The 15,025-nt window shown below is 48.9% G+C and overlaps 1 protein-coding gene across 2 annotated transcripts in view; it reads left to right on the forward strand.

Annotated features, from left to right (window-relative positions):
* The window catches only part of LOC121590755, a 29,468-nt gene that overhangs the window by 7,885 nt on the left and 6,558 nt on the right, over positions 1-15,025 (forward strand). For both annotated transcript variants that reach the window (XM_041910692.1, XM_041910693.1), the window contains exons 3-8: positions 11,363-12,091; positions 12,180-12,354; positions 12,456-13,525; positions 13,633-14,357; positions 14,454-14,650; positions 14,810-14,937. In XM_041910692.1, the coding sequence (XP_041766626.1) occupies positions 11,363-12,091; positions 12,180-12,354; positions 12,456-13,525; positions 13,633-14,357; positions 14,454-14,650; positions 14,810-14,937 (3,024 nt within the window). The remainder of the gene's footprint in view (positions 1-11,362; positions 12,092-12,179; positions 12,355-12,455; positions 13,526-13,632; positions 14,358-14,453; positions 14,651-14,809; positions 14,938-15,025) is intronic.

A 15,025-nucleotide genomic window follows, 5' to 3' on the forward strand; every position in this document is an offset into this window, starting at 1 on the left:
GTGGAATGTATATTAACGATTAGCGCTGAACGAACATCGGAGGAGGTTGATACAGGATGTTTAAACGTTATTTAAGAGTGCTTTTTAAAGCTTTTTCCTCTGAATTTGTCGCCTTCATCGGGGGAAGCATCTAGATGATAGGATGTTTCATTCTTCAGCACTTCAGTCCCATGGTACAGTCCCATCAACTCACCCGACGCCAACACGATGCTCGTCGTGAGTTCAAGTCTCGTAGTGACCGTCGTCCTGTACAGGGCGGCAAGATCGTGTAAGATTAGTTGCCTTTCACTTACTGTGTAATGCCTGTTTCGCTAATATGGCTAGAATACTGAACGGAAGTATAAACGGGCAAAAACCTCCTTATTCCTTCATGTTTGGATACGGAAATCTGGAGCCTATTTTGTACGAACGAAGTACGCATGAACCTTCAACATTAAACTAAGCTGTCAGACACATATCCTAAACCTTTTTTTTTTCTTTTTGTTTGCACGCGAGGGGTGTTTCAATGAACAATTGCGAAGAAAAGAAAAAAAAAAGCGCACATAACGAAATTACAATACTGCCGAAATTTGGGTTTAATCAAGGATCGGTTCGAATGGTGGTTTCCGCTGGTTCCGCGCGCAATGAAGAGAGACGCTAACGATTCCTAAGATCTGGGCACCGTTACCGGGTCCTGCTGCAAGAACGCCCCGAATAGTCGCAACTCTGGGCAGGAAGGAAGAAACAGGACAGCATCAACATTTCGTGCCATGCTTCGGGCCAGATTATGGGAGAATAACAACAAAAGAACAAACAACCAAGACAAACAGCAGGAAGAAAAGAGGGTGATAGAGACCGGTGGTGGTGGTGGTGGTGTGGTGGTGAAATGAAGGAACTGGTTGTCGAAAATTAGACAAAAAAGGGGTTAAACGGGCATTTGTTCCTGGTGGCATTCTTCTCAAATATGTTGCTTCTATTCGTACTTTATCACACAAACACAGACACACTCACACATTTACTCTCTTTTTCTATCTATCTTTCTCGCTCTCGCTCTTACTTTGGTTGTTGCCTTTTTACTCGCTCTTATTCCTTCTTTTGGTTGATTGCAACATCCTAGGCCATGGATTTTTTGCTGTCTGCTGTGTATGTGTGTGTATTATTGCTAGTTTTGTTTGGTAGTTTTATTCGCCAACCTATCCTTAACCCCCCAGCCCATCTCCCCTCCTTCTCCTCCTCCTCCTCCTCCTCCTCCTCCTCTTCCTGGTTGCTTTGATTGTAGTGGCGGTGCGGGAGCCGGTAGACGCGAGATTCAGCGGCTTCTGCGCGACCGTCTCACGCGGAGGCCCCTTTTCTGGGGCAGAGAGCAGCCCCTCTGGATGGCCCTCTGCAGCCCAGCATGATGATATTTGTGCGCGCCAAATTTGTCTTCGTGCGGCTTCTGGTAAGGCTTCTTCCTGGTGGAGGATTGCCTAGAGAGAAGGGGGAAAACACACACATACACACACACACACACACACACACACACACACACACACACACACACACACACACACACACACACACCACACACACACACACACACACACACACACACACAAACAAACAAAAAAGACAACCGAACCGAGATCGCAGGTAGAAAAGCCCCCATTTCTGCAGCCTCGAGATCAAGCTGTGTGCGCGAACGCCGTGGAGTTTCGGGCTGTTTAGGAAGTTTTGCGCAATCCGAAAGCACACATGTGCGCGCGGACCTTTTTTGGTTGATGTTTTGGCCTGCCATTGAACCAGTTTCAAGGGTATGGCTGGCATGGAACGGGCAGTCTTGTTTTTTTTTTCTTCTCTCTCTTCAATTTCTTTCCTTTTTGTCGCTTCGAGAGCGCGCCTGCTGTCTATGGCGACACACGGGGTGTGTTGTACACAGTGCGACCGCGCGTGGATGCTTTCTATTTATGAGCTTCTCAGCTTCGCTTCCATACTTCGCTGGCCCAAAAGTAATTGACGAAGAATTGTATGCTGTAATGCCTGCTGTAACTCTAGAAGTAGAAGTTCGCCCAAATCACTTCGAATCACTATTACTTGTTGAGCGTCGAATAGTAGAATGCTTGGATGTGGATCGTGGCCATGGTACCAAACGTAGGATTCTAATGCTTTCCACTAACATGTTCGGCTAGCCCCACTTGTATAGACCCTACAGCAGTAGGCAGTGTGGTCCGTTGTTCAAGGATGATATAGAACACAAATACCACCAACCTTGTGACGGTGGCAGTAGATTTTGACGCAGATTTTCTAGCAACTGTTCCCCGTCTGATGGTTCTCGTTGTCGTCGTCGTCGTCGTCTTCCACGATGCGTGTTACTGGGAAAGTTTTAGAGGTACAGGATTCTCTGTGTGAGGTTCGTGGGTTTATTTTGCCCCGTGTATAGGTGTATGGGTTCGGAGGGAAAAACTCCAGCTCGTTTTGGCACGCGGCTGCTACGGAGCAACTAGCGAAGCAAGCGACAAAAACGTGTGGAATAGATGGTGTTCCTGTAGGGCGAAAATGTGGGGACATAATCGGGCACGGGACGGGATTTTGCCGCGCATGTACACATACCTACCACCCATCTGGACCAGTTTGTTCGACCAGGGCAGGATTATTATTGGCTGTTGTTGTTGTTGTTGTTACCCCGGGATGGATGGAAAGTTGTCCGTAGAGCTATTCCCACTTTTGGAATGTTTGTCGATACGAGTGTGTGTGTGCGTGTGTGTGACGAGTTCTTTGCCACCATGGGATGTTTTCGGATTAAGGGGGAATCGATCTGTGCACGCCGCTTTTGTGTGATGATCCACGCTTGAATTGTTTTATTAAATAATATTTTGCACTATCTATTTATCACCCTCCTAATGGTGGGAAGTAAATTGTAAATGTTTGTGTTCATTCTCTTGCTGTATTTTCTACTGATTGTTTTGTGTGAATTAGTACAACCTAAGGAGCAATCAAGTATACCAATCTTGCTCCAGCAATGCTAGAGCAGATTCCAGATTCGAGCTCCTTGATCTGGCTCTATGTTGTTATGATTTTGGACGCATTTCGAACACTTAAACGTGTGAAGTCAGCTCTGCTATCGTTATTCCAGGCTCGTAGAGATCGTCAACTGAATTTAGTAAACGGCACATACAAAGAAGGGGCTTGCGAAAGTCAAAGATAGTCCGGGTTTCAGAGGACTGCGACAGTATTGGCCGGTGACGGAGTATTCTGACAGGAACGCAGAGGCGAATCCACGAAAGCAGGTCTGGACAGTCGATGGTTCTGTTTAAGATTCCGGTGATAAAGGCCAACCTGGCTCAAGACACGTTCGGCGAGCAGGCGGGATCCCAAGCAGCAAACACCTAGTCCTGTGGTCGAGACGGTGTGGCCAATCACGAAGGGCGAAGCGCGTTGCCTTCCGTTGGATATGGACTAGTGATAGGTAAAGTTGGCAAAAATCCGGAGTTGATTCCGATCCGACTATGATAATTTCGGAATTGACTCTAGAAGGTAGGTCCGCCCAGCATTATCCGGAGTCGTTCGGAGTCGTTCGGAATCGTCCGGAATCACCCGGAGTCGTTCGGAGTCGTTCGGAATCGTCCGGAATCACCCGGAGTCGTTCGGAGTCGACCAGAGTTGACCGTCGAAACATAGCGCATGCGTGAAGTGAAAGACAAAAAACACAACGAAATGAAATGCTCGATCACAAGCATATTACATCGGACGGCTCCTGTTGCCTCCGATCGCCTCTGGACTGCTGCGAATAACTCAGACTCCGGTCGACTCCGGACGACTCCGGACGACTCCGGACGACTCCAACTCAGGACGACTTCGACTCCGGACGAGTCCGACTTTTACCGGAGTCGGAATAGGACTAACTATAGCCGGAGTCGGATCAGAGTCGTGGGTGCGCTCCACAGAGCACATCAGTAATATGGACTCTAGCCGCGCAAGTGCCCATAGTAGATGCGGGCCACCAAACAATACTAGCGCATTCCTCGTCGGAATCGGCTTCGCAATCGGCTCCGCAATCGGCTCTGGAATAGGCTCCGGAATCGGCTACTGGATCAACTCAGGAATCGGTATCGATTCCTGCATCGGAATAGGCTTCGGAATTGATTCGGAACACGGAATCGGAATCGGGTTCCTCGAAGAAGAGTTAAGCATCTAGGAGGATCTTACTCCGGATCCAAGACACAGTACACTCTTTCGAGATTCTGACCGCCAAGTGGTATGATTAAACATCGATGGAGTTCTTGAGCGGCTGAACGAGATTATCGCGCATTTATCGATGCAGACGCTTAGTGCGTGACAAACTCAGTCAGAGGGTGGCTTGTAGTCGATGAAGAAGGTCCTCACGGATTTTACGATAGATTTTAGCAGGAGCAGTGGAGCAGGAACAACAGAGGCCCTTGGTTGCTGCCCTGGGATGCGCCGGAAGAAGCATCGATAAATCTATAGACGGGCGGAGGTCCAATCTAACGCTATCACAAAAGCCGCCTTAATGTCCGTTTTATGTAATTTTTTTCTACAAACACATTGATCTACTGGTTGTTCTCACCAGAATACACATAAATCTCTCCTGTTAAAGTTGTCCAGTGCTAGCAACCACCGAACAGTCCAGGGCAAAATACAGGAAGTGGTAAATATTATTGCTATTTCGTTAGCACTTTACCACTCTTTTCCTACAATTTCTACCATGTGTGTTTCGGTAAAAGTGGCGCTGCCTTCGGTCGTGTATGGTCTGCGGAAGTAATTTACGCAAGCGAATTTTGGTGTGACCGAGCTGCTAGTTTTTTTTTTGTTCTTTCTTTCACCCCAGACACACGCTGCACATCTGCTTCCACTCGATAGAATATGCGTTTCATCATGCGAAGGAAGTGCGTAGGAAAGTGCGTAAAAAAGAATCTTGCGTTTTTTGTGTGTTTTTTTTTGCAGTTGTTCTCGTTGTTCGTTACATCACTTCTATACGTTTGCGCGCTCGAGAAGGTAACGTTTGCTCGCTCGTAGTGGCCGATTTCCTGCTTACGAAGCGTATTAACATCCACTCCCGGCACTACTGTCCCATTTGTTCGACACGTGGTGGTGGTGGTGGTGCGCTTGGCAATCGCTTTGCGCTCAAGCGGACACTCTGCCACCCCGAAAACTGGTGACGCTACCGTTCCCATATTAAGCAGCGAATTGAAAATTCAAATACATTTGCTGCAGAATTGTGCGTAAACCACTCACCGCCGTGCGCCGGCCTCTCCGCCACCGTGCTGCTCTCCTTCCGCGCCACCACGATTGTGCGTACAAAATTGGACGAGAAAATTAAGCTTTTTATATCGTGGTGTTTTCTCCATCCGCGCTGTGGTTTGGTGGAGTCTTTTTCCTTTCTTTCTTTCTTTTTTTTTGGCTTAACGGAACAGTCCCGGTGTGGATTTTCCACCCCACAACGAAAAATGGCAACCAATTTGCTTTACGTCACACACACACACATACACAGACAGCGTAACAGGACAGTCACACGCAGTTCCTCCGCGGTTCGGTTAGCCGCTTCGCCCTCTTAACATTTTTGGCATTACACCCTTTCCCTCCCATCGGTCGTTTTCGCGGGTCTGTGTTGTGCGTTGTGTGTGTCCCTTACGCATGATGAGCGAAAACGGGGCGAAGAAAAGAAAACAAAGATCCAACAAAGCAAAGCAAAGTTAATTGCTTGAATGGTAGGGAGGGAAAGAATGTGCGCGCGTATATCGGTTCGATCGTGTTCGATCGTACTACGCGGGGATAGCAAAACCCCCAGCGGCGGATGTGCGTATAGCTGCTATGTCCGTTTGGATTGAGTTGCTATTGGGCGGTATTCGGCGGGCTTTCGTCTACTTCTTCTTAAATCCCAGCCAGCCAGCCAGCCAATTCCTGCCGACTGGACACAAGAGAATCGAATTTCGGAGTGGAAGCAAAAAAAAAAAACAAAAATCCGCAACTGATTGTGCCCGACCCCAAAACGCACCCGCGATCGTGGTCAGTCGGGTTCAATAAACCCTTTCCGCCCGAAATCTCACGGATGAAGGTGCGTTCGGAATGGGGTAGTTTGAAGTCGGGCAGCTTTTTTTTATTATTATTTTGGAAGCCACCTTCCATTCGCACGCACTTTTCCCACACCGGACGCGTCGGACCGCCCTGCCTCCCGTACCTTCTGGCGTTGCTGCTGCTGCTGTTGCGTTTGGCTAACCATTCGTATAGAGCCCATTTCGGGTTGCTAGCTTCTCTTATTTGTGTGTGTGTGTGTGTGTGTGTGTCTGTAGAGACACTCCACTATTTTCGCACACCCTCCCCTCTGCACACACACACCCGGCGTTTATATGATTTACGCATAAATCCCCCGCCTTATCCACCTTAGTTTCACAAACCTTTGGGCAGCAGTCCAGTTTTACCGTTTCGAAAACCCATTACATTAATTATGAAATGCCGCCCAATTTGTGCCGCCAAACTTTTGTCCCCCCCCCCTATTTGGTAGATTCCATGCTGTCCTGCTCCATTCCAAAAAAGCGAAGCTGGAAAGAGCTGTGCGTAAGCGTAAAAGCGTTTGCATTTGAACGCTTCTGGGAGCGCGTTCGTTGCGTATAGGAGCGTTGAAGTCTATCATTCCTTTTCTAATCCTTCCCACCCGCCGGGTGGACGGGAACGCACGGCACACTTCTCACTCCACCATTCCCGCTCGATCCTCGATCGAAGGCTGCTGGTGGAATGCGTGGAATGGATGTTGCTGCGAGTGCTTAAGTGCGTCGTCCTCCCTTCTCCCCTGAAACTCTGGCCCCTGCCCTGTTGGTGCGCGTATCCGCGTCTGCCCCGTGTGTTGTGCGAATGAATGAAGTCTCGATTTCTTCCTGGATGGAACAGAGGGTACAGCGGGGGGGGAATGGGGGGGGGGGATACGCAATGTGTGTATGTGTGTGCTTGACGAACGAACGAACCAAGAGCCAAAGGAGACACTTGCCCAGTCCAATGGGGCTGTAGAGAGTGCGGCACACAAAGTATGTAAGCGCAGTGCTGTGGTTGTTGTTGTTGTTGTTGGTGCTAATGATAAAGCTTCAGTGCTCCCAGCCCTGAACGCACGGGAAAGAAGAAAAAAGGAAGCAAATAGCAAGGGGAACAAATAAATTATGCGTAAAGCCTCGCGCGCGCGCAAGAGCTTTGCGGTTTTTTCTTACCGTGTGCGTGCGACTTCTTTCGTGCGATCGATCCCGTTTTGCTCGTTTTCTCTCGCTTCTGCTTTGTTGCTTTCCTCTTTTTTTCCCGGCCACAGCGTAGCAATGGCGCAATCCTGTTTTTCTTGCACGGGGTTTCTTGTTCCACCATTCTCTTCGTGTGGCCAGCACGCCTCCCTTCAACTCCCTCACCCTCCACGGTGATGATGCCAGTCGCGACACACACACAAACATTCTCTTGCGTATTTCTTTCTCTCGCTCACGGTGCTTCGTTGTAAGCGTCCGTTTGGAGCTGCAGGATCATGCGAAACCTAGCAATACCTAACCCATCATCCATTGGAATGTGCGTAGTCTTGTTGTTGTGTTTTGTTTTCTAGCTGCTGCTGCTGCTGCTGCCATCGCTTGTGCCTCTAAGCTTGAAAGCCACCAACAAACGGATAAAACAGTCCCATATGCTGGCGAATCGTCAAAAATGCGAATGAATAAGCGGCGGTGTCGAAGCTTTGCTTCTGGAGGTGAAATGAAGGAGAAATGATCAGAATTGTTCGCAGCTAACGCAATAGTACATAAGGCGCGGGTAGGGGGGGTGGTGATATGGAGCTAGCACTAGCACTAGGAGGCTTCCCTGAAGGGGGGAGGACAAACGGAGAGCCCGAGCGTCTATCTATTAGCAGAGACATTAGACTGTACCAGCGATCGTATCGTAAGGAGCCCGATTTTCAACCGGATAGATGCGAGAAGGAATTGCTCTGCTGTGGGAGGGACTGGATAGCTTTATCTTCTTCTCATCTTTCGTTCCTCTACTTAAATATTAGCTTTGAACGTAGTCGAAGTCGCGGGCAGACAACAAAGCTTAACATCGTAACAGCAGCAGGCCACTGCAAATCATGAGAAATAAACTAGTTTTCCAATTCGCGTTTTTAAATGAATTCCCCCTGCAGCTGCAAACACATTCACCGATAATGGAGCATTCTAGTTTTGTGGTCCCGGCGAGATAATGATGATGATGGTGGTGGTGGTGATGAAGTGGATTTTTGTGTTTGCTTTTCGTCTTTGGCCGTTGCCGTAGAGAATCTAAGAAAGGTCATTAAGTGTGCGAGCATTGTGTCTCGCGTCTCTCGCTCTATCCGTTGATTAGCAAGAAGCAAAGCACTGTTGGCGAAACGTTGTTGCAACGAACTTAGGCTAGCGCGAAGCGCATACACAAAAAACAAATGCTCCGATTGATAACCCGCTAATGATACAAACATATGTAATTCTTTATCAGAAAAAGCATTTTTCAAAATGTGAGTGTGTGTGTGTGTGTGTCCGCGGGTTAATTAATTAATGCTGCAACATCGCACCCATCCTGCCCATTAAAACATCAACGATGCGTAGATCGCCATCTGCGATCGGCATGGCAGCATGGCACGAAACGGTCCCGGTGCGGTGGTTTTGCATATATTTGGACGATCGTTAGCGAACGAGCTGGGGTACATTACTGTGGATTTTTCTTTTCTTCATTGGATTGTCTGCTCAAGACAAAAACTAAGACACAGAAACACTATTCTGCTGGCGGCGACACATAGTACAGCTGTTCCATAATTCATAACACTGCGATGATTTGCAGTGACAGTGGAACAGAACCTGGCCTAGCAAACACACACACACACACTCACACACACACGCAAGCAAAAAGATTTTCGTTTGTTAGGTCTAGCAAGGCTTGCCTAAAACGTAAGTGTTTCGCGCCATGTTTTAATGGTCCCCGAAACCTCGGAGGGAGAAGTGTCTCTCGTTTCTCGTTTAGGCCTGTACCTGATGCATTCAAATTGCCCAAAATCGGTTGTCCTTGACACGGGGCTAGTTGTAAAGGCAGATTGTCTGGATCTCACTTGCCCTCATGTACATCTCATTACTTATGGATGGTCCCACCGCACCGCCCGTTTGCCAAGTCAAGCCACCACAGGGGGAAGTGTTTTCGTTTTCATCTGAATTCTTATCACGATCATCCCCCACGAAAAAAAAAAAAACATTCTTGCCACAGAACGGTAATTTATTTGATATGTTGCCCTTCCTGTTTGATTGTTGCCTGAACGATAGTTTTCCTTTTGTTTTACAGTGAAAATTAAAATTAGGGGTTTTGAAATTATTAGATCGCGGATAGATTTGTGCGCGGCATTCTTTTAAACCATTCTTTTGTGAGAGATGCTCTCCAACCGATCATGCCCCCCCAGTATGTACTAATTGTGTTGTATGTTTATTACTGTTGTGGCTTTCCTTGTTGTGTTGTGACAGCTGCCATCAACGGTCGGCCTGCGCGGTACCGCTCAATTTGCGCAAATCAATCAATCAGCCAAATAGATCAGCCAAACGCCGCAGCGTAAAAGGGCGGTACAGTTGTGCGTATAAAGTAAATAAATAAATCATAATGTTTACGTGTCATAAATAGCTTTCTCGGGTCCATTTATTTGCGTTCAATTTTGTTGAACCCCCCGCCGAACAAGGAACGCAGTGTTTTGTGAGCACGCCGGTATAAAGGATACTTTCATTAGACACGGATGATGGAAATTTAAAAAGCAGAAGTAAAAAAAAAACGCATACTTATTTCAAACATTGCTGAAATATGATAGTGGTGCTGCGTTGGAAAACAAGTTGCAAGCCGAGCTTTGGCACGGATAGGCGGCGGATGGAAATTCCTGCGAGTCACTGTTCGCCTTTAATTAAGACAATTTCCCGCACATTTCCCGCAGTGTAGCAATGTTAGGTTGAGGGCGCACAATGTTGTACCAGAGCATAAACACGGTCGCTTGTTTGTTATGCTGTCCGGTTCGGTGGGTACGGTGCGCTGCTGCAGTTGATTTACTTCCAGCATACGATCGAACATCGATCATCCGCCGCCCGTCCGGTGTGTGAGCGCGCGGTTGATGTTACCGCGCTGGTTTCCATACATGATTACATGCGCTTGTGCGCCGTTTGTAAACCATTCTACAGGGGGTAACAAAAAGCGATTGTTTTGATGAGCTTAGTTAAAACACGTTATATGTAAACGACACAGCCCCAGGGAGAAACGCAGAAACTAAATCCTACGTGCATCTGTATGTATAACATTACTCAATCTAAACGGTTTGCGCACGCGTTGCTGAAATACAGAAAATATATATACTATTGATTAAATGCACATTCACCCTTTTCAATTGCAACTTTCTGATTTTCTTCGGCAAGTGATTGATTTTAACCAAAGCGGTAGCGCATCAATCGTCGACCAGTTTCTGGTGCAATTTTATTAGAGAGCACGAGAGACGGAGTGTGTGTATGTGAGAGAAAGAGAGATAGAGCTAAACAGAGCCTGTTGATGTGCATAGGAGCACGAGCGCGCGCGTGCACGGCTCGCTCGCGCGCTCCACATGTGGCTAAATTGTGTGGTGCACAGCGAATGCATCTGCGTTTCAGTGCGCGCCCCACTTCGCAAACGGCCGATGATCGCGCACAAAACAGGCCCTGTATATGCGCGACTGGCAGCGTGCGACGACACGCCTTGTGGTGCGGCAAGAAGAACAAGGGGAGGGGGGGGGGAGGAAACAGCGTCACCACGTGCACGGTGACTCTCTCGCGCGCGCTCGCTCACTTGCGGTATTTATGCAGCATCACTTTGTGTGCAGCTACACACACAACCGATCAAAGATTGCGGTGGGTCAGGATGAATCTTACATACACTTGCACATGCTCGCCAGTGCAGGCAGCGCGTGTGCATGTGTGCACTAATAACAACAACAAGTGCAACAGCCAAACACGCATGCCACGCAAGCCAGATGGCAGCCGTTCGGCAGCCGTCGTTTTGAGTGCACTTCTGGAATTGGGAAAACAAAAGTATAAATGCATAATGCTGCACTTTTGGAGTTGTGGATGTGTAATGTTGATTGTTAGTCAGGTTTCGAAGCGATCTTGACGTCTATCCGCGACACCCAACTGCAAATTCAAAGGTCTTGTTTTTTTTTTAAATTTTTGACAATTAAATTTTTACATCGCGATCGTAGTAGGCGGGTGCAGTAGCAAACAGGTTAAAAAGTGTAAACACTACTCAATACTGCATATTAGCTGTTCTTTTAAAGTTGGCAAAATATATTTCGCTTTTTTATGTAATAAAGGGTTTTTTCAATTGTTTGCACCAGCCTTGTTACATTTGCGTTTTTTTTGCGTTCGTTTTTCCCCAGTGCTCGCATTTGTCAACGAAGAAGGTCCGGAGCGGCTGCGGCTAATAGCCGCACCGCCGTCGCACGTCATCGTGACGGGCAGCCGCAGTGCGCCCGTCTATCTGCCATGCCAGGCGGAGCTCGGGCCGGACACGTCCGACGACATACCGAACAGCAGCTACGGCGACGAGTATCTGGACGAGCACAATGAGGAGGACGAGGAGGAGGAGGAAGATGAGGAGGGTTACGACGAGGACACTGACGAGATGGAGGATGACTTTCTGCCCCACACCTCCTCGCTGGTGACGAACAACGATCTGACCAATGGCGACCACCGCCAGCAGTTGCAGCAGCAGCAGCAGGCGCAGCAGAACGGTCAGCATTTTTCGCGCCAATACAAAGACTACGACGACACGGAGGAGGAGGAGGAGCGTCGACGGCGGCGGCGAAAGCGATATGTGCACACGCAGCGGCGAGGGGGCGAATATTACGGGTCGCCGGGCAGCATCTTTGAGTACGTGTGGTATCGCAATGGGCTGGAGTTTCTTACCACCTCATTTCAGAACCAGAACCAGCGCCAGACGCATAAAGGATTCCGGCTGTTCGAGAACGGTACGCTGCGCATCCTGTACAACCGGCAGAACGGAAACATTGTGGCGGGCGTTTACCGGTGCATGGCCACGCTTGTGAGCCATCAGCAGCGGTACCAGGGTTCGATCCTGTCCACCGAAAGTACCGTTTCGATTGCGTGTAAGTTTGGCGCAAACACACATACGACGGCCTAAAGATGCATCATTTACGATTGGGGCTTCTTCTTCTTCGTGCTTCTTCTTCACAGATCTTGAACGGGACAATCAGATAAATTTCCCCAACAACACGATCGTCGTGCGTGCGAACGAACCAACCGTCCTTCCCTGCCCGTTTCAAAGCTATCCAGCAGCTAATATAACCTGGTCGATGAACAAAACTGTGCTGCTGCTGCATTCAAATTTTGGCAACGCAAGAGACAGCAGGTAAGCTTTGCAAATGTTTGTTTGATTCGATCCACAGTGTGCAGTTGGCAACCATTTTCTTACTAATTTTGTGCTACCCGTCTTCATTCTTGCTTTTGTAGATTTTTTTTACTGCAAAATGGCAGTCTGCTCATCACGGACGTGCAACTGATGGACAGTGGACGGTATCGCTGCAACGCCACCAATAATTACGTCGCCAAAAACGTGCGCAGCACCAGCTTCAATCTTGCCGTGATTAGTGCACCCCCAAGTAGCCTTACGGTGGAGAGAAGGAAACGTCTTCTGCCACCCCTTCAGCCGGTGCGCCTGTCGGTGCGTGCTGGCGATACGCTTCGGCTACATTGCGCCTGCTACTCGTGCAAACCGCAGTGGCTGTTCACGCCCCGGCAAAGCCAAATCCCCATACGGCTGGAAAACTTCACCCACCAAGTTGCGTTCGTGAACGTTTCGGTCGAGCGTCACGAGGGTACGTTCACCTGCCGAACGCCGGACGGCACCGATCGGCAAGCGTTCAACGTGACCGTGCTGGTTGCACCGGCTATTGTCAGCAAAATTGCCTCGTACACCTCGTCGGTAGTGGCGTCGATGGCGTTCAACTGTACCGTCACGGGGAATCCGATGCCGGCCGCCATCTGGTACAAGAATGGGCGCGAACTTACCAGCAACTATATCGTGCACCACAACTATCCGATGCTGCAAATCAACACTCTCGATCCGGAGGACGAAGGGCTGTACCAGTGTATGGCGCGGAACGAGGCGGGCGAAGTTTCCGTCTCGTCCTACCTGACGATCCGCGACCGTCAGAAGTATCGGCACAAGGCAAAGCGGCTCGATGGCATCAGGTGCTACCCGGTGGATACGACCAGCCTGTACTTAACGTTTACCGTGCCACCGCACGTGAGCGCAAATATCGAGTATGTAATGTACTATCTGGCCAGCGATGATCCGTTCCGGTGGTACAGCTCGCCTCCGACGCACCTGGCGGCCAATGGAAGCCTGCGGATCAGCGGCAAGATGGTGGAACCGTTCCGGAACTATACCGTGTTTTTGCGCGCCTGCTCGGTGAGTGACATCTCCGGGACGGAGAATATGCGCGGCAACGGTGCACCCGGCATGCAGAAAGTGATCCCGTCCAGATTGTCTCGTGGAATTCGGTGCGCATCGCAAGGATGTAAGTGTATTCTGTTGTAATGCATTGCTAGTGTATGAGCTAAGATGAGTGATGATGATTAAAAAAAACACGCATATTTCTTTTGCTTTTATTACATTCCATTCCAGACCCAATTCTGTCGACCTTCTTTCCTAACAACGGGATTTTCATCTGGTGGCCCAAGCACGATGGAATACAGCCGACCGCTTTCACCATACAGCTTCGGCATGGTGGGAACAGTAATTTGACCACCTTTACGAATCAAATCATCGGTACGGTCGACCCGCTAGATGATTACATGTCGCACGACGAGGTAGAACCACTGCTTGGGAAGATTGAGGCAGAAACCAAGGAATTGCAAGATTGGCTATGGAATGAGAATGACGCAACAGAGGGGGTAAGTGACGGTAACAAGGGTGCGGATAATCTTTCCCATCAAAGACGACGCCGCCGCCGGCGCCAGAGTCACCGAGAGGGTAGACGCAATCGGCACGCGTTCGATCTGTCGAAGGATCGGAAGCAAATTTTCGACTCACTGGCCACTAGTGGCGCAATGGATGTGGACGTACCGATTCCAGTGAATGCGGACCACATTCGATCCTCGAACGTGTCCAGCATACAGGCGGCCGTGGCAGCAGCGAAACTTTCGACCGCCGGCCAAGTAAGCCTCGGTGACGACGCTCAAGCTCGGAAAACGCACCAACAGATTACGGTGACGCAGGTAAAGGTGGCAGGCAATGTGACGGGCATTCTGCTGCCAAACATCCGTAGCGTGATGGTGCGTGTGTTGGGTTCGTTGTCTGCAGATGGTGAACCAGCGGTACAAGACTTGCGGTACGTCGAGTGGAAAGTGGTAAGTAGTTACTAAGCCTATGTCTAGTGGTGCAAACCCAAAACGGACCCCGTAGATTTCAATCTCACGTGTCCTGAACAAACTCACCCATCTTAGATTGATACCGATGCTCCACGGACCGATGCCGTCAATAGATTTCAGGCGAGTCACATCGATTCCCGAAGTGTGCAGTTTACCTGGAGCCGTTTCGTTGCCACCAAAGCGATAAATCGGTGCCTGCAGCTGTGTTACAAAAACGTCAACTACGATGTGACGATGCGCGGAGGATCCAACCGGTTCGACTGTCAGAAGATGTGAGTCCGTATGAATGTCGGTCGTACCGACGCGATACCGTCTGCACTTAATCAAAAGTAGTGCATATGTGTATACGCAAGACACACGAGCGAACACAAGCTATGTAGGAAACGGAACAACTAATACACGATTTTAATTTATTTTTTTTTCACTTGCAGTCCAAAGGATGCGTCGTATCACAATGTGAAGGATTTAGTTCCAGTTACTATGTATAAAGCTTTTTTGAAGCCCTGCGAATCGACCGAAGCACTTAGCGATATTCTGGACTTTCAAACAAAGCACGATGGTAAAGCTGTGGCTAAGCGATTTTTCTGGCTAATGAGTCATTGAACCACTAATGTATGCTTTTTTTGTTGTATTTTTTTCGTTTCATG

Source organism: Anopheles merus, chromosome 2R, assembly GCF_017562075.2.
Source record: "Anopheles merus strain MAF chromosome 2R, AmerM5.1, whole genome shotgun sequence".
Taxonomy (NCBI): Eukaryota; Metazoa; Arthropoda; class Insecta; order Diptera; family Culicidae; genus Anopheles; species Anopheles merus.